We start from the raw sequence: 19,857 nt of genomic DNA, 5'->3' as shown, positions 1-19,857 counted from the left end.
AGTAAGAATTAGGTAAGGGTTGTTGTGGAAGGCTGGTGATGTTGGGGTTTGGTTGGGGTAGAGAAAGTGTTCGGGTAGGTGTTATGGTAAGGTTCAGGTTAACAGAGTAGGGATTTGGGTTACAGTTAATGAAAGGAATACAGAGGTTGGGGTGAGTTGGTGATGTTGCGGTAGGATGGGGTTAGAATGAACCTAGGGGTTAGGGTACTGTGAAAGCTATGGTTAGTTTTAGAGTTGGAGATGGAGTTAGGGTTAGAGTAAGAATAAGGCTAGCATTGGAGCAAGGTCTTGGATTAGATTGAGGACTATGGCATTTGTGGAAGTCTGGTGTTTGAGTTGGAGTTAGGGTCACTGCTCATTTTCTATTTATTGATGGATTAGGAATAGCCTAAGGGTTATACTACATGTTGTTATTAGAATTAGGGTAAAGGTTAGTGATAGGGGTAGGGTAACTGTGGAGGGATGGCACTTCGCTGGTTTTATGTGGCGTTTAGGTAATTGCTAGGGTTGCAGCCTTGTAATTTTGTGTGTTTAAGAATAGCTTTTTATTGGCAACCGTATCACTGGCAACATTTTCACAGTTACATTGCTTGTATAGAATGAGTATATTTTGAAACCTACTTTCTGCTGTCTACTTTTTCACATGACTACATTGGTCTGGCAACATTTTCACATAGAACTATGACCCTTTGCTTACCACATTTATGTAGGCTGGGCCCGCCCTATGATCCTGACCGGGACACTGGGCATCATTACAAGTCCGGCAGTAACCCTGCCGGACTTGCAATACTTACCAGTGCCTTGCTTGCCGGAAATACCAGGGGATTACGTCCCCAGAATTCCAGGAAGGCAGGTGCCGGTAAATTGTTAATCCCCATTCCCATTTGAGTCCCATAGGAATGGGGATCACGCTGCTGGTGCTTCCGTGAAACTCTGCGAGTGGTTGCCGTTCCGCCCACCAGATCTGAACATGGCGGGCGGAACGGGTCCTGCCCGCATAGTAGAACTATGCAGGTATGGTTACAACGGTGCCTGTAAGCTTACCGGCACCTTTGTTACCGGACCGGCTTGGTCATAATGAGGCTCAGTGTGCTGAGGCGCTGCAGGAACAGGTGTTTAAGAATAATGTTGGGGAAGATATAGCTCGCTACTTTTTGGATAATGCAGGGCTGGTATCTGATATTGGTATTCTGTGGGAAGCATTTAAGGTCTTAGTGTATGGTAGCACACAAACAGGAGAATGCTAGAGCTATGTTCGCACATGTCTCCCGGGACCCTTGCATGCACTTAAGAAGACATAAATGAGGTTTTAGCACATTATTACAAAATGTTACCAGCACAGTCTATTGAATTTCACAGGTCAGAGTGGTGCCACACTTTAGAATAGGTTAAACCTCAATTGCTGACAGAAGAATGGGAGGCACTAGATTAACCTACCATGAAACAAAAATTAAGGGCAATAATTGGCAGAATGAGTACCGGCAAGACTACTGCTGGAAATGAACTCCACTCAGAGTTATATAAGAAATATTCCCATCAAATTGCACTTTGACTATTAAAAACGTTCCAAGAGGCCGGATAGTCACCCTACCTATAACTAATAAAGACTCGAAATATTGTTCTTTATATTGGCCTCTGTCGCTTAACACAGACATGAAAGTTCTCAGCAAGCCAGTACAATACAACAGGTACTTCCTAATTTCATACATGTGGACCGTCAGGGTCTTGTCCCAGGCCTTAAAACCTCCTACTATTTGAGGACATTCCATCATCTGTTGAATGTAGTTGTGGGTTCAGAGAAGGAGTTAATGGTGGCGTTGCCAGGCTCTGAAATATTTTTAATGCAATCAAATGGGACTGGGACTTTATGGTGTTTTGGCACAATCCTAACTAAGTGGACCTGCTTACTTCACACATCCCCCTGAAAGGGGTCAACCCATATAAAGTCAATTATAGATTACCGTAACATTAATGTATATGATCCATAGTGTTAATAATGGCACTAACAACATACACCATAACCAAATAGTTTAATTTGGTTTTCTCCTGAAACAAACCAAACATCATCTTTATAAACCTTCCTCTGGAACTCTGACATTTCTATGTGTGAACCCAAATCTTGTTCTGAATCTGCTATTTGTGCCACTGTTCACATGCCAGAGGGCCAGTGTTTTACTTTGGACGCAGTTTACACTGAACTCCATTCTCAAAATATTTGGTATATTTTCAAGCACTTTAACATCCTGCTTCAGCTGATGCTACCACCAGCAGGTATATAATAGTTCATTGATTCTTAGCAGACTCTCTCCTGCATCCTTTTGCTCTCTTAAATCAGTGATTTGTAATTAGGAAACCGTGAAAGTTGTTAAAAGGACTGCTTGTCACGCTATCAATCCAAAGAAGAAATGCAGTATTAATCACAAAAAGGCGGCATGTTACATTATCTTTCAAGACCACACTGCCACCATTTAGGAAAACAAATGCAGAAAGTAATTTTAATGAACATTTTAAAAGCAACAAGTATTGTGTCCTCCAGCTAACTGCAGCTCACAGATAGAAAACATTTTTTTCTTGTCTTGTGTCAGGGAGAACATAATTGTTCAATAAAACTTGGTGGGGTTCTAACAGAATAACACCCCAAAACACTAACCCAGAGTTGAAAATAGAAATTAATCAAGGTACTTGGGTGCATATTCTGAATCATTTGGAACACATGAGTCTTGGCTGAAATCAGAAGAATGGATTCTTAGGCAGATGTACAACACCACAATAATGACTGCAGAATTACGTTATTCCACAAAATAGCATCTTCATGTTCTACAATCTGGGCTTTGTATTATGGCTATATGTTCCATCTAGAAAAGAACAACTGCAGTACTTATACAATTTCTTGCAGCTTATTGTTGGCTTAGTTATGCTGATTATTGCATACATATTTCATTGTAAGAATCACACATCTGAAAAAGGAAGTATGGGGAAGAATTTGTTATAACTTATTTTTCTTGCCCAAGAATTAATTATCTTGATTGGTGCACACTGTGCTGCCAAGGATGATCTATTATACAGGTTTCAACAGTATTTTCTACAATCGTACATCATAGTTTATGAGTAATGTGGGAAAGCTGGTCTTAGATTTGTGACCATGTTCCACCATTTCAGTTGTCAGTTTCTTTGCAACTTTCCTCAATTGATGTTTTGCTATGTGTTCTTAAATGTCTAATATATCCACTTTTCCAGTTGAATCCTTTCTCACATTCAGTGCATTTGTATGGTTTCTCTCCAGTATGTGTTCTTAAGTGTCCATCCAGATTATATTTGCGATTGAAACTTTTGTAACAGTAAGAACATGAAAATATTTTTTGCTCTGAATGTGATCTCTGGTGTGATATAAGATGGCTTTTCTCAAAAAACTGCATATCACATTCCGTACATGCATATGCTCTATCATCCGAATGTGTCCTTGTGTGTCCACCAGGGCCTCCATCAGGACTGCAGCTTTGTTCATGTTCAGGTAATGTGTACGTTTGGTTGTGCTGCGTTTCTGGAAGAGAATTTATATACTGTGAATTCCCTATATAACCCTCACTTTCACTGTAAGTATGTGGTCTCGTAAAGCTGGGGCTTTGCACACATGCATTGATATGCTCCGGATTGCTGGAACTACTACCACATTGAGCAGTATCCTGTTCTACGAGTGACCAATACTGAGTTCTGGAGTTTCGTTCCATGTGACTTTGCGGTGTCATCTTTTTGGTAGGTTCTAATGAAAAGGCTTTTCCAGAAAATGTTGATGAATCACCAAATGCTTTATCTCTGGCCATGTTTTCTTCCCCTGGAGAATTCAAATAAGAGAGTCATTAGATTTCTACAGATTAGTAACAGTGGATAGAGGCAATATTTTCTTTGAGATTGTTAATCTGTGGCAATAGTAACACCCACAACTAATGCAATACATATACTTAGACGTAAGGCAGATGCAGTTGGAATTATGGGTAACTACAGAAATACTTATGGATAATAAAGGACACACACAGGGTTTTCATTTTATGAACCAAATCTGCACAACACAAACAATAGCTAATATCCATATTGAATGGGTGGTTTCCCACACCCTTCCTCATTGCCTAGGCAACTTTACAGCCCTCACAATCTGGTATTGGATTAATAACCCACATTTCTCTGAGGCTATGCACCCATTCTTTTCAAGAAGAAATTCCATTAATCACCAATGAGTATTCCTAAAGGAAAATCAGGACCACATTTATGAGTGTGGCATAAATGGTAAAAACAGAAAGTATTGGGTGCTATGAAGGCTCAGAAATGAGAGCCGGACACTAGGTTGTCATGTTTTTACCAAAATATATTTTATTTACACAAAAGGGGTGGAAAAAGGCCTCTCTGACCCCATGCTAAAAATGAGTTTCCCTGCCTATGAACCAAAACTAAGGATCTGTCTGTGTCAGCATGTCAATAATTGAAAAACCGTCCTTGTGTCCAAAACGCCCTATCCTGACCCTCACATTACAAACAAAGGACAATGTGTAAGGAACATATCTTCAACTGGCCAAAAAGTGCTCACAACTGAAATAAGTATAATTCCAACAAAAATATTCTCCAAGGTGGAAGCCCTTGATTCCAGCGGGTGGATCCCTTCCCCTGGATTCTTAATTATAAGAAGAATAGTCCCTTTTGTAAACCGTTCCATGGTGTCTTGTTTAGACTCACAAGATTCTTGTTTAGGCAACCAAGTCTTTAACAGTATTTCTTTAATTCTACTTTCTCCTCGGTCTGGATAGCAATGTCTTTAACATCCAACTTTCCAGGGTTCAATAAAAAAACACCAATCTTTCCTTTAACATTTCATGGGACTTGCAGATTGCCTGGTTTCCTCCCCTGCTAGGTTCCTTTATGCAATGCCAACTGCCTGGTGTACTCTCCTGCCAGGTCTTCACTTGCGAGTTTCACTTGCCTGGTATACTTTCTTGCCACGACTTTTATATATATCAATTGCTTGATGACTTGCCTGTCAGGAGTTCTCATATATTTAACTAATCTGGTGTCTTTCGTTTACCAACACCTCTCATATGCTTTATTCGCCTGGTGTCTTTGGTTTACCAGGACTTCTCATAGGCTTTCTCTGTATCATTAATATTGTAGCTATAGCTCTCGGGTTGCGATATAAACTCTTGGTAAGGGTTCTTTAAGTTTGACCCCACATTTACATTTCGAATATTCACAGTTCGTTGGGGTTTACCTTTTAGCTTTTTGGTATTTAAACAAGCCTTTAGTCGTATTCACAAGGCTATAATGTTCACAGTGCTGTTGGCGCTGTCGCCGAAACGCCCCGATGTCCCAACTGGCTTCGGGCAGACTCACCAGCTTTCTACAGCATCTCCGGTTGGGTATTGCTTCTGCAGCGTGTTGCTTTCACCCGCTTTCCAATCTGAAGGCTGTAGATGTTCTTTCAGCCTCCCTCGCAGCTCTGCAATTGCATGTCTGCTTCCTTTCAGGATCCGGAATGGAGAATGGCAACTTCTCGATTCGCTGAGCACCCAGGACCTTTCTCGTGGCTCCCAGCGTCTTCACGGCACTTCAGTCTCGGACTATGCGTCCCTCCCGTGGTGGCCTTTTTTGCTCTGCCACACTGGTACGTGACCTTCGTGTTTGTGAGCTCTTGAATAGGAGCCATGGTCTTATCCTGCAGTGCCACTCCGAATATTGCGCTCGCCAGGTTTAAATGTTCCGCACACAAAAGGTCTTATCCTGCAGTGCCACTCCGAATATTGCGCTCGCCAGGTTTAAATGTTCTGCACACGGGTGCTTTGGAAAAAACAAGTAGACTGCACATTGTAGTTAAAGTTCCTGGTACACGATTGAAACTCCTGCAACAGAGACGTCATTTAGGGGTCACCAGGGGTTGCACTTGCGACCCCTGAGGTCTCCCTTGCTACCCGGGTGGTCTCCCTTGCCACCCCTAAAATAAAATCTTTTTTTTTTTTTTACAAATTGATGCTCCCAGGCTGTGGCCAATGCCATGTGCGTCTTTGTTTCTAGAGTGGCTGACATTCATGTTCAGGCTTCTTTAAAAAAAAAAAACAGGGGGTTCCACAAGTGTAACACTTTGAGCAGTGACCCTATATAAGAAAGAATAGGAATAACAAATAATTTGTCTTTCTGGAATTCTATACAATAATTGCTAGACTCATTAAAGGTTTATTTCAGGCACACTTCAGAGGGTTAGTCACTGATTTAGTCTGTTCTTAAACACCTCAAATTCACAATGCAGACAAAATCCTCCAAAAAGCCTTTAGAGTAGAATTAGCATCCATTTCGGACTATGTATTTTGCTTTTCGCAAGTTGCAGTTATAGCATGTTTTTTTCTGCCGATGTACATGGTGATCCATTCTTGTATGAAATGTATATCATGTTACAGTGATACTGTAACCATATTTTTCATAGTGTACTTAGAAACAATGCTATGTGATGCCACCTTCTGTTTTGTCAAGGGGTAAACGGTTGTGTTCAATCGCTTCCCGTGATATCACTTCAGGGTGGGGTCAAATGTCCTGCATACTCCTTGTCTCTGTGCTTGGGGAATTCTGGGAGTTGAAATTCATAGACGTTGTTATGGCATTTGAAAAGTTCCTTTTACTGGTTTTACATAAGGGAACGTAAGGGAACTTTAGAAGAAAAAAGGGGTTATGTGTTAGTAGTGTGAGTTGGTGTTATGGTTGTGCGTTTGGGTAACAATATATGAAGTAGAGGGTTCACTTCTCCTACCAGTGGGAACACTTATCTGACAGTATGCCATGAGGGTCTGGTCCATCAGAGAGTCTTCCTCATAGAAAATGGTCTTGGGTATAGGGGGTTCACCTCATGGGAAAGGGGGAGATACTGCATCTAATCCAGTGAAGTCAGGACATCTCCCTGATAGCTGTCTCCTCCCATGTGTTCCTCCCTCATAAAGCCACCCCCAGGGTTAGGATCAGGTAGCGGCTGCCTTCCCCTGGCCATACCGGAGGAGGTCACTGCTGGGGATTCTGTGATGACTCTCCTGGATTCATCACAGTGCGTGAACCAATAAGCTTGCTTGGTTCATGGGATAAAACTCATGATCAAAGCCAGCATTCCGAAGACGCTGAGCACTTCAAGCACTGGCATATCAATACACTCCCTGGCCTACCCCTGCCTAGCCTCCGACCACCCACCACCCCTAGCCTCATCAGCCTATGCCTCTTTGCCTCCAATAAGAGGTGTTCCTTCAGCTGTTGCCCCAACCCCCCCCCCAACAGCTCTCAACCACCTTCTCTGAGCCCCATCTTGCACTTCCATGACATCAACTGACAGCAGTATCCTCATGCTTTTGGCACTTTATTTTAGGTCTACGCAATATCAGTATCTCGATGTTGGACATGTAGTGCTAATAGCAATAAAACCCACAACAGTAACTATGATTGGCCAGTTATTTTACCAGGGTCTAGTGTTAACGCCCTCAAGTGAAACGTGGCCCATTGCCATTACTGGCCAATCAAATCCGCTGGTGTGGGTTCTATTGATTGAATGCTTTGAAAAGAGGCCTGTTATTTCAAAACTTTCTTTCATGAAGTGCTACCCTCCAGTGCAGGAAACAAAACTTACTGTATGGGTACAAGCAAAGGTGGCGAAAAAGTGTGCATTTCTGATGGCCACCTTTTCACTCCCACCGCTATGTAATGCAGAGACTAGTAAGCAAGCACTGCCAGAACCAATATTTTTTATAATTATAAGAAAGAATGCAGTAAATACTTGGGCTCTACTTGCCCAGTAATTCTAATCATGTCTGCAAATTAGTGCCAACAGACAAATAAAATAATTAATATTCTTAGTAGAAAGACTTCTCTGCACGGCATTCTACGTAAGTCTTTTAACGTGTAATAGTAACGGTACACGTCAACAAACACTAATAGTAACGGTACACGTCAACAAACACTAATTTAAAGACATTTTTGGAACTTTTAAGGTAAGCATGGTGATTTTAAGGGTGGGCTAGGGTGGCAGGTGTAAGCATAGGTGGAAAGTAGAAGGGATGACCTGAGGTGGGAGGCAGTAGGCAGGGGGGAGCACATTAGGAACAGATGAGCGAGGATGAGCGGGACTAGGCAAAGGTGAACAAAGGTGGTAAGGTTGATGCGCATAGGTAGGGGTGAGGCAGGGTGGGTGGGGGTATATGGTACGTGGTCATAGCTGAGCTAGGGAAGGTGGGGTAGAGTGGAGAGAGGTAGTGTGGGGATGGGCTAGGATGAATAAGACAGGCACAGCTGAGCTAGGGTGGATGGGTTGGAAGGAGAGGCATGAGTGAGTTAGGGTGGGTAAACAGTGTGGTTAGTGTAGGATGGCATAGTGTGGGGTATAGTAGGGTGAGGTGCAAGGTGGGGTGGGTGAGAGTAGAGAGAGGTCTGGTATAGAGGTGTGTTGTATGGGTGGAAGGTTTAGAGTTTAGAGGAAGAGTGCAGTGGGCCAGAGAGGGGTAAGGAAGAATGCAGTAGGAAAAGAGAGGGTTGAGGGGGGGTGGGCGGTAATAGAGAGGAGTGGAGCTGGCTGGGTGTGGACAGAGAGGGGGGTGATGGTGGGTGCCTAGAGTACTGAGCGTGGGTGGGGTAAGAGGGGTGAGGGTGGGGTCAGAGATGGCTCAGGGTGGGCATGTGGTTGGGGGCAGAGACAAGTGATTGGAGCTAGAGATGAGTGAGGGTTTGCTGGTAGCTGGCGCAGAGATGAGTGAATGTGGGTGGCAAAGTGGGGGGTTCCTGGGGGCAGAGCGCGGTGAGGGTGGGTGGGTCGGTGGCTAATGGTTGCACAGGGTGATTGGGGCAGAGTGGGCAAGCGGGTGAGGGCAGAGCTGGATTAGGGGGCATGTGGGTGGGTGTGGGCAGAGAGGGATGAAGCAGAGTGTGGCAGTTGGTGGGAGCAGCATGATGGGCAAGGGCAGCAGCGCATAAACAGAGGGGGTGGTAGAGCAGTGTCTATGAGTTGAAGGCAGAGTGGGTTGAGGGAGGTCTGCAGAGCAGGGTGAATGAGGCCGGATGGCTGGGGTCTGAGTGGGATATTGGGTGGGGCCAGAGCAAGTTGCGGGCTGAGGACAGAGTGGGGTGAGGGATTGGTGGCCGAGCGGGGTCAGAAAGTGGGGGCACGCTGTATACAAAGATTTTGATTCTAATTTTTGTGATATAAAGAAATATGGTCAACTTCCAATGTATCTGATAAAAAATCTCCCAGTTTAATTTATAGAATGAGTATCATGAGATTCAGATTGAACCTTTGTAACACCAATTAATTAAAAGCAAGACGCAAGATCATTCAACATCAAGAGAATGTATGTCGATATTGTAAATCTCCCAATGAATCAATGAAACATTTAATGACTGAGTGTAAAACGCTATCTGGAATCAGGGCACATTGTTTCAAAGGTCTATTTGAAGACATGCTTATCTTTAATAAGGAAGACTTATGGCGAAGATTGATACAAGTGGACAACAGAAAGCTGGGTTATGCCATAGTAAACTTTTTAAATAACATGGACTTAACTAAGGACAGAGAATCAGCTAAATCATTATATCAACTTCACTCCTTGATTTGATGAAAACTTTGTTGCTATTTTAGCTTAATTTTTTCTCTTTCTCTTTCTTTTTATATGTTTATATGTTCTATTGAAAAGTTGATTGTAATCAGCTATATCAATAAAAATAACATTTAAAAAAGGGGGCACGCTGTGATGAAGCAGAGCAGGTTGAAGGCGGGAGGGCATGTGGGTGTGGGGAGATGAGGTGAGGCTGTGGAGGTGGGTGGGGGCAAAGCGGAGTGATGGCGGATGATTTGGTTGGTGCAGAGAAGGGTGAGGGTGGGTAGGTGGAGGCAGAGTGGGGTGATGGGGCAGAGTGAGGGAGGGCAGTTGGTGGCTGAGCAGAGTGAGGGAGACTGGGTGGGACAGAGCAGGGTGAGGGAGAGCGGGTGGTTGGGAGCCCAAAGGTATGTAGGGGGTTGGTAGGTGTCTGCCGAGAGGGATGAGGGAGGGTGAGGGTGGTTGGGGGCAGAGAGGGATGAAAGAGCGCTGGTGGGTGGGGACACATGGAAGAGGCTTGGCTGGGATAAAGAGGGATGGGGCAGGGCAGGCCGGGCGAGGTTATGATGGTGTATCAATTTGGAGTGGGGTGTACTGTGGGGTGGTGTGTAGTGGTGGCCAGTGGTGGTGTGGAATGGTGGAGAGTGGTGGTATGGAGTAGTGGGGGTGTGGAGTAGGGGTGCAGTGGTATGGAGGTATAGCTGCATGGAGTGATGGTATATGGTAGGGTTGTGGTGTGGAGTGCTGGTGTTGTGTTATAGTGTGTGGAAGTGTGGTAGTGTGAAATGGGGTGTGCAGTGGTAGTGTGGAGTCTTGGTGAGGAGTGGAATGGCGATACTGAGTTGTGTGAAATGCGGTGTGTAGTGATGGTGTATGGAGTGGTGATGTGAGTTGCTGCAGTGGAGGTGTGGAGTGGGGTTGCAGAGTGTGGTGAGGTGGTGTGGTTCGTTCGAGTGGTGGTGTCGGAAAGTGGTGTCATAATTGCTGCCAATCTCATGAAATTTCTTGGATACGGCATTTTGTGTTTGTGAGGCTTCCATTTCAGGAATACCTCACCAAGTGTCTTTGCTTGCCTGCCATCACCTCACTTTGAGAAAATGCCACTGGCGACAATCAGACACAACCCTGCTGCATCAAATGAGGGACACAGCTCATGGTGCATTTACCAGATCCCTGGTGCCACCAGAGTTTCAGTCTCCTCCTGGAGGTCATAGAAAATGGCAGCTCTGGTTCATCTCAGTAGCAATAGAGAAGCTGAGTCCTATAGTGGATCTCTGCACTTATTACTGTATCTACAAATGTGGCCTCTGTGGAAACATGAGGGGCAACCTCTCTGTAAAGCGGTTTGGATTAAGGCGCTATATTAATAACACATCAGAATCAGTAACATCAGTATGTCTAATACTTCTGGAACACTGGCCCAAGACCCCTGGCTGCCCTGTGAGTGATCTACAAGATACTGTCAATCCAAAATGTAGACAACAAAGATGGCTCTGCAGTTCATGTGCTTTTCAGTTCTGAAGATGTTCAACAAACTGTCAGAAAAATATTTCACCTGTTTTATGTCTTGCTCATAAAAATATTTTTTGCACATATATAAAAACTCTCAGGAGGATCAGGACGCCAGTGAAGCAAAAACTAACACAGAGTCCACAAGAACAGGGTCAAGCCTTGACAGGTTACAGTCCCTATGCAACAGACTATAGTTCGTGGCTATCTTTACCATATGTAATAATTAATATTAAAGGTGTATTGTCTGTTCTGTTGGATCCCTCCATGGGTTCAAGAAATGGGATGCAATCTATGTTGGCTACATTCTACCGGGCCAGTGGAGTGGTACCAAACTGTCACTCTTACTCTGTATCTCTGAATTGCTTAGTTGGCTTCAAACAAAAACGTGTGCTTGTCCTGGCTGTAAATTCGCATAATGCAAAGCAGTTCCCAAATTAGCTATTGTAAATCAGATTTTGCAGTGAGCTTGTGCCATGGAGCACTACATTGCTTGCTCTTTACCTTCTACGTAGGGGGATACTAAGGAGCACATTTTCTATAAACTCATTTATGTCCAAAAATCAGATGGAGATGCGACTCATACTAATGCTGAATATCAAATGGTACTCATTATCAGGAAATGAAATAAAGATTTAATGAGCAGAAGCTAAAAGCAGCTCCCTATTTGGAACAACCAGCTAGGAAATATTATTCTGCAAATCTAACTTTCACTCGTGATGCAAAGTATAACGTTTTGCCCACTGCATATGACCCAATATGCATTAAATGTCTTCAATAACATAGTATTCTGTATAAAAGTAATAGTTTGTCCAAACAATTTCTAAAATTACCAACAGATAAAACAAAATGAAATGATGGCTATTTACCATGTATTGTGCTTTTAACCCCTCACCAGAGCTTTTAATAGAGTGCTTGGAGACTATGCAAATGGCTGCAGAGTGCTGTTTAAATTCCAGTAACATAACATAATGTCCTGATTTTTAGATCTGGCAAATGCCAAAGCAGACTAGATAGATTCCCAGATTTAAAATGCTGAAATCATACATGAGCTCAAATATGATTTAGATGCACCTTACCCAAACACACAGTTTTAATGTCACATAGATATGTTTGTACGGCTCTAGTTGGCCTGAGAATTCAAAATTAACATTTTGGTAACAGCTGGTATCAAGCTAGCCACGCTCTTCAAGGAGATAAGTAGGAGCCTCGTAGAGCCTACCTCCTAGCTATTTGCCATCCACCAATGGTAATGAAGTATTCTACACATTCTTTCAATAGTGAATCTGGAGACACCCAAATCAGAAGAATTGTCAGTATCAGGCTCACAATTAGATATATCGGACCATTTCAGACATTGTTCCGCTCCAGGCATGCTCCCTCTCACACCAACTCAGGGGGTTGGATGAAGCAGGAGCAAACTTTGCACCCATGGCACTGCCCTGTTTTTGTTTATAGAGAGCATTGGTCAATAGAAAACTATTATTGGTGAGGGTAAATTGAATTGTATGTAATGGCATTAGAGGGTATGTAATAAACCTACTGAGAATGTGTATTAAAAGGATATGATAGCGTAGTAGAGCACAGACATGCTATCTGATATGTCAATGAGAAATATACTTTTGCAGCTTATTATGTGTAGGCACAAATAAATGCAATGGAGAAATATAAAATGAAATGACCCAATAAAGACATTTTGAGATACATAGATATTTGACTTCTGCCTGTGGCGGGAAAGGTGATTCTAAGTCAAGACCAGAGGCTCACATTATGCTTCTCTTTCTTTTATTAAACATATGAAAAGAAGCCAGCAGCAGGTATTTTATGCACCTGAGCAAGAAAAGGTAAACATAACAAGAGGTGCAGTAAAATATGGATAAAACCACAATAAACCAGTACTTGTAGTCCATATAACAGTCTCTGAAGAAGAAAACTCAATTTTCCAGGAGCCCTAGTCAAAGTTCAAGTAGGTCACCAAAACATGTGACCTCAGTTCACCAGTAGTTATGTAGTTTTCCCTCCAAATAGACATAAGCATGATGTAAATTCCTCTTTCTTTGCTGCTCACATGCCTTAATGTCTTTTATGATTAAAAGCATATAATGTTGATATTTAACTGAATGTCATTATAATATATTAGCTTCATTGTTGTTTGACATCTGTTTAGCATGCTACGTTTTTATTGGGTAGCTACTGTTAACATGACTTATTGCATTTTTGTTTTCAACGCGAAGAACGCGTAATACACGTACCTTTTCATTACGCGTTCTCTGGCGTCGGCTGTTTCACTGTCGTCGGAGGACCCCTCTGCTAGAGTGGAGCCCTCGCGCTCGCGAGTGACCCCATTGCTGGCTTTTTCTTTCGCCCGCCTTTCGGACGTTCGCGCTCGCCTCCCCGGCCGGATTCTTACTTCCTGAGGCTCAGAGTGGCCGCCCGAACCTTCTCCCTGGCTGCGGTTGCTCTCGCGGCACTAGAGGGAGCTCCTGCGCCTTAAGTCCTTTCCTCAGCTGATTGCGCTCGTATTTCCAATACTTTTTCATAACGGATTTCGAACGCGAGCACTAGCAGCAACTTCCACAGTCCCTTTGAGACACAGATTTTACTAGTTGCTTTCATCTTTATAAAAAAATAAAAATAAAAAAATAATAAAAGGGAGTAAGAAGAAGTGAGGAGAAAAAGAAAGTGTCTCCAAAGCGCACCCCTTTTAATAGACTGCAGTGGGCTGGAGAGAAGGCGGTCTGTTTGCCCACAGGATATAATAAAAAAAAATAAAAAAAAGGTGAGAGAAAGGTGCATCAAAGTTTATCTACATTAGCATTATGGCAGCTCAGTACTCCCCTCAGGCAGACCAAGATTGGTCAGAATATGAGGAGGTTGCTTACCAGATTGATGAAGTGGCCATGGCAGACAGCTTCAAGAAGGTACTGGGATCTTCTGTGGAGACCAGCATCAAGAAAGCTGTTGCAGGGGGGCGTGGCCAGCGAGCGCGCGATGAAGACGTGAATCTACGGCGCTTCCGTGGCCACCTGAAACATCCTGCAAAATCCTGCCATATGGACCATGTAAAAGCAAAATAAAGATAACTCCAGGCGGCGGAACCTCGAAGCAATACCCGGCGGAGAACAGAGCTATGTTCGCAAAGGGAAACACGAGATATCGGCGTTGGAAGTTTCGCCCGGGAACTTCCCGAGCCCGAACAAGATGGCCGTCTCCAAGACCAGCTGAAACGTGAAAGGGATTAGCGAATGCAGCTCTCGAGCCCCGACTGCTGAATGCAGCAGCCGCGCCATGATCCCCGGGGCGATCTGAGGGTGCGCCGCCACCGAATCCTGTCATCTGTCCCCGGTACGGCCGGGGCGGGGAAGACCAGAGTGGGCGAGCCCCCGGCCTGTGACATCGGCTAGAACTGCTGCCGGAGCCGTGTGGCGCGGCCAGGGGACGGGGTGTGGACGACTCGGTCCACCCCCGGAGACGGAGAGCAGATCCCCCCAGAGGGGGAACCCGACACAGGCGGCGACAGCTCGGAATCCACCCCGCCACCCCCGGACCCTGGAACTAAGTGAACGGCCACGGGTAAGCCGCCACACGGGACCTGCCAACCCGAATCTGATGTGCCCATAGGGAGTGCCCCTGGGGGAAACAGCAACTTACGCCCGTACACGCAATAAGGGCAGAAGCATACCGACACCTCCAGTGCGCAAAAGAAGCCAATCCCGTCGAACGGGGCCTCCTCCACTGGCACTGACAGATATACGGGGCCCTACACAAAGCAACACCATGGGCAAAGATAAAAGCAGAAAGACCTTGACACAAAGTACCATGGTCCAATACGCCACAAGCACATCCACCGTACAGGGCACTGAGGACCCAGGGGGGACCCCCCCTCCGCCAGACGAGACCCTCTTGCTCAAGGATGTGATGGCCGCCATCGCCAGCTCGCGTTCCTCGGTGGAGCAAAAAATGGACGCCATCCCTACCGCGGTCTCATTCCTCCGCCATGACCTCCAAAAACTGTCATCCCGAACTGGGGAGGCGGAACAACGTATCTCCGGTGTGGAGGATGGCCTTGTGGGGTACACCAACAACTGGCGCAAGCACTAACCAGATAGAAAACCCTGGAGGCCCGAGTGGATGAGGGAGAAGGCAGGTCCCGCCGCAACAATATTCGCATCCTGGGACTGCCGGAATGTGAAGAGGGACCCAGCATGGAGCTCTTTCTGGAGGAATGGTTGGCAGACCTGTATGCGCCAAAGACTCTCTCAAACTTTTTCTCGGTGGAACGCGCACACCGCATACCCGCAGGCCGCCCGGGCGCACCCCCAAGGACAATCATCGCAAGGCTCCTCAATTATCGAGACAGGGACGCCATTTTACAAATGGCCCGAACCAAAGGGACAATGACATATAACGGAGCCAGAACTGCTTTCTATCCAGACTATACCCGTGAGGTCCAGAAAGCCAGACAATCCTTCGAGCACCTTAAAAGGAAGCTCCACTCTATGAACGTGAGATACGGGCTGGGAACCAGCCCAGTTAAAAATCCAGCATGAAGGTAAAACCGTCCACTTCACCGATCCTCAGGAAGCCTGGAAATGGGCCAAGACCCATATCGTACGGGACTGGACTGCACCCGTTGAAAACCGCAGAGGTAGATCAAGACCCCCGCCCAACGACCCATATCGGAGATCCCAGCGGACCCGGACGAAGACCGCTATCCCTGATAAGGTTCCTGGAACAGTCATGTTGGCCAGAGATGGGAACTCACGGTAACATCAGTACCCTCAACGATCGATCCTTTCTTGCAACCATTTGCAATGCAACGCTCCTCCCGGGACGACACCAGTGATGGGATGCCGTCGCTCTCACACAATTGAACAGAGAGTCACGCGCTGCCATCGCTAACACACCATGCCATCGGCGGACACCACGCCCCTGACCCGAGTTACCAGACCCGCAAACGAGTAGTAAATTGGTGGGAAGGTGACCACAGTTCACATTAAGTTAATCTGGCGACACAGTTTTGAGGGCCAGTAAAGTTTGGGTGACAGATACTTCATGTTGGGGAGGAGTATGGGGAGGGGGGAAGGGATACAGTTCTATGTTAGTTACTTTCCGGGAAATCACACTATATGCACATTGATCAAGATGCCACCGAACACACCATGTCTGATGCCAACGCCTCCACCTCACACATACGCCACATCTCCACGGCCAAACGCACCATGCACCCATCTGGCACAACCTTCCAGATCTCTAGGAAGCAATGACCACACAGCACCAAGATGACCCCACTTATGGAAACGCATTAGCCCCAATGACACCCAACGAACGCCACAGGTCGCTCAAAATCATTACTTGGAACGTAAACGGCATGGGCTCAAGTATAAAACGATGATTAGTCACGCAATTCCTTAACAGACGCTCTCCCGACATAGCCCTCCTAACCGAGACCCAATTAGCGGGTTCAACCTGCCAGTTCTTTCGCAGAACTAATTACCGACTAGCATACCATGCAGGGTACACGATGGGCTCCCGGGGCGCCCTGATCCTTTCACATAAGCGACTCCCGTTTGATCTATCTGCTGTGGTACAGGACACCTCGGGCCGTTTTGTGATGATCCGGGGTGTGCAGAGGGGAGAGACAATGGCCATCCTAGCGATATATTCCCCGCCGGGGTTGGGGGAGGGTCTCCTGAGGGAGGTGATGGCCCTGATGGCAGAACAGCAAGCAGAGGTGTGGATCGTGGGGGGGGATTTTAACAATGTTATGTGCAACACACTTGACCGGACACACATCCGCAGCCGGAACCCAGACTGTCCCACGCGGCTGGCGACCTTCACATCAGCGCTTGGTCTGAGCGACGTGTGGAGAGAACTCCACCCTACAGACCAAGGATTTTCCTTCCACTCGGGGGTCCATGCATCCTTATCCAGGTTTGATTACCTGTTCCTCCCGGCCCCAGAAGCATATAGGGTTATATCAGCAAATTTCCTTCACTGGGGTATATCAGACCACTCTCCCCTGGAGGTGACGCTCCGTACGGATCGTCCCCTGCCGCCCAAAACATGGCAGCTAAATGGCTACTACCTGGGCCTCCCCGAGTTCGTGGAGCACATCACAGACAAATCCAATTAATTCTCTGAGATCAATACGGGCTCGGTAGAGGACCCTGTGATATTATGGGAGGCACATAAAACAGTGCTCAGGGGGGAAATGACAGCCTGGATCTGTAACCAAAAGAGAGCACATCACAGGAAGGTGAAGGAGGCAGAGGAGGAAGTAAAGAAATGGGAAACCAGATATATATCTAACGCTTCCCCGGAAATACACCACTCCCTCCTGAAGGCTAGAGCATCACTCCATAACACAGCGCTTGATAAAGCACGGCAGGCGCATTGGGAATCAAAGACCAGAATTTATGAGCAAGGGGACAAAGCCAGCAAACTATTGGCATTTCTGGAAAGACGGGAGGAGGGGCACAGACATGTCAGACAGATCACCGACGGCCCGAACGGGCCGGCCCTGAACAGACCCAGAAATAGCGGAGGCCTTTGCCAAATTCTATACTACGCTTTACGCCGCCCCAACGGTCCCCACAGACGCTTCCCTCCTGGATGAGATTGTGCTTCCGCAGTTATCGGAATTGCAGAGGACTCACTTAGACAGGGGATTAGACGAAACCAAAATAGCAGAAGCCATGACCCAGCTACAATCTGGGAAGACACCTGGCCCGAACGGCTTCCCGGCCGAGACCTGGAAGAAATTGGGCAGCAATAAGATGGCCGCCCCCCTCCGTGACCTATTCCTCGCTGCCAAAGAACAGGGCACCCTCCCACGTGATCTACGAACGGCCAACATAGTGGTCATTCCCAAAAAAGGCAAACCCCCCGATCAGTGCACATCGTATAGACCGATATCGTTTCTCAACAGTGAAACTAAAATCCTGGCCAAAGTACTGGCCAACAGGCGCCAAGGGGTAATATCCTCACTGGTCCATCAAGATCAATGCGGCTTCATGCCGCAAAGATCGACCAGAATGAACCTACGCCGATTACACCTGCTATTGGAAGAGGCCCCAACCCTTAACACTCCACTCGCATCCTCGCAATTGATTTCGAGAAAGCGTTCGATTCGGTGGTGTGGGCTAGCCTCTGGGCAACAATGAGGCGCATGGGCATCGGCGAAACTTTCCTTAGCTGGATTCAACTCCTATATGAAACCCCACTAGCTACAGTTAGGGTGAACGGCTGGACCTCCGGGACCTTCCCGCTGGGCAGAGGCACCCGGCAGGGCTGTCCTCTATCTCCCCTCCTCTTCGCCCTAGCAATCGAGCCACTGGCCCGATGGCTCTGACAGGTCGCCACGTGGTCCGGATTCCGTTGGCCAAATGGATGGGAGGACAAGCTTTCCCTTTATGCGGACGACCTATTACTCTACCTGAGTAATCCAGACCAAGCCATGCCCAATCATAAACCAAATGTTAAAGACCTATGGAGACTTCAGTGGCCTTAGAGTAAACTGGGGGGAATCAGTTCTCTTCCCAGTAAAAGGGGATGATCTGGCAATCCCCCGGGACTCCCCATACCGAATAGAAAGAGAAGGCTTCCGCTATCTGGGCATATGGGTTTCCGGGGTTCTCTCAGAGTATGTGCATCACAACCTGCACCCACTACGACATTGGATGCACCTCCCCCTCACATTCATGGGAAGGGCGGCCCTCTTCAAAATGATGGCACTTCCACGGTTTCTCTATGTACTGCAGAACGCCCCACTGGCCATACCAAACTCGGAATTTGTCCGGGTGGAACGACTCCTCAGGGAATCGATATGGAAGGGGGCAACCTCGAATTGCGCTGACCACGCTGCAGCGATCGATCTGGGAGGGGGGTATTGGAGTCCCACACTTGAAGTCCTACTACTGGGCCAGTCAACTAAACACAGTCAATGACCTCCTCCATGGGGACCGCGATCTACCACACATCAGAGCAGAACTACCCTTCAGGCAAGATTCCCCACCACTCCCAACAATGTATCAACGCCTATCCAGACCCCCCGCACAGACAACGTCCTCTCACATCGCGATCGACTGGAGGCAGGCACACAAGCACATAGGCGGGGGAACAAGATTACCATGGCCCAACCACTATGGAATAACCACATGATGACGGAGGTGTGGAAGCTGCCTGCCTGGACCCGGCGGGTGAGGGCCGGAATAACCATGATAGGAAATATCTTAACAAAGGGCTCTATTCTTTCGTTTGAAATGCTCCAGCAGGAATATGGTATTTCGGCAGCAGAACACTACCACTACACACAATTATCACACGCACTTAGTGGCCACAGGCAAGCACTTGCTGACGCCCCAGATTACACGCCCCTGGAACGCAACTTACTTCCACAACACATCCCCACCAAGGTAACTACCACTCTATATAAAGCTATTAATGCATTCGCCACCCCAGAGCTGACCAGCCTCAAAGCCAGATGGGACTGGGATGTCGGGGACATTGAGCCTGAGGACTGGATCCAGGTTCTCATGCATCCACGTGAAATCTCTATAGACTCCAGAATAAGACTGGTACAGCTAAAGATACTTCACAGGGTATACTACCCCCGAGTAGCCCTTTTTGGTTGGGGAAGGGCAACGGATCCAAACTGTTTGAAATGCCGGGGGGAAGAGGGCACCTTCATCCATCTCCTCTGGGACTGCCCTAAAATCAAGACCTTCCGGACACAATGCTTACAAATTTT

The 19,857-nt window shown here is 46.5% G+C and overlaps 1 protein-coding gene across 3 annotated transcripts in view; it reads right to left on the bottom strand.

The window, feature by feature from the left end:
- Positions 1–2,467: 2,467 nt before the first annotated feature.
- The window catches only part of LOC138580850 (zinc finger protein 232-like), a 298,959-nt gene continuing 281,569 nt past the window's right edge, over positions 2,468–19,857 (bottom strand). For all 3 annotated transcript variants that reach the window (XM_069651722.1, XM_069651724.1, XM_069651723.1), the window contains one exon: positions 2,468–3,832. In XM_069651722.1, the coding sequence (XP_069507823.1) occupies positions 3,156–3,832 (677 nt within the window). In that variant the 3' untranslated portion in view covers positions 2,468–3,155. The remainder of the gene's footprint in view (positions 3,833–19,857) is intronic.

This window comes from Ambystoma mexicanum, chromosome 3p (assembly GCF_040938575.1).
Source record: "Ambystoma mexicanum isolate Mex_15411 chromosome 3p, UKY_AmexF1_1, whole genome shotgun sequence".
Taxonomy (NCBI): domain Eukaryota; kingdom Metazoa; phylum Chordata; class Amphibia; order Caudata; family Ambystomatidae; genus Ambystoma; species Ambystoma mexicanum.
The sequence above is the reverse complement of the archived record's forward strand: the minus strand, read 5'-3'. Positions and strand labels throughout refer to the sequence as shown.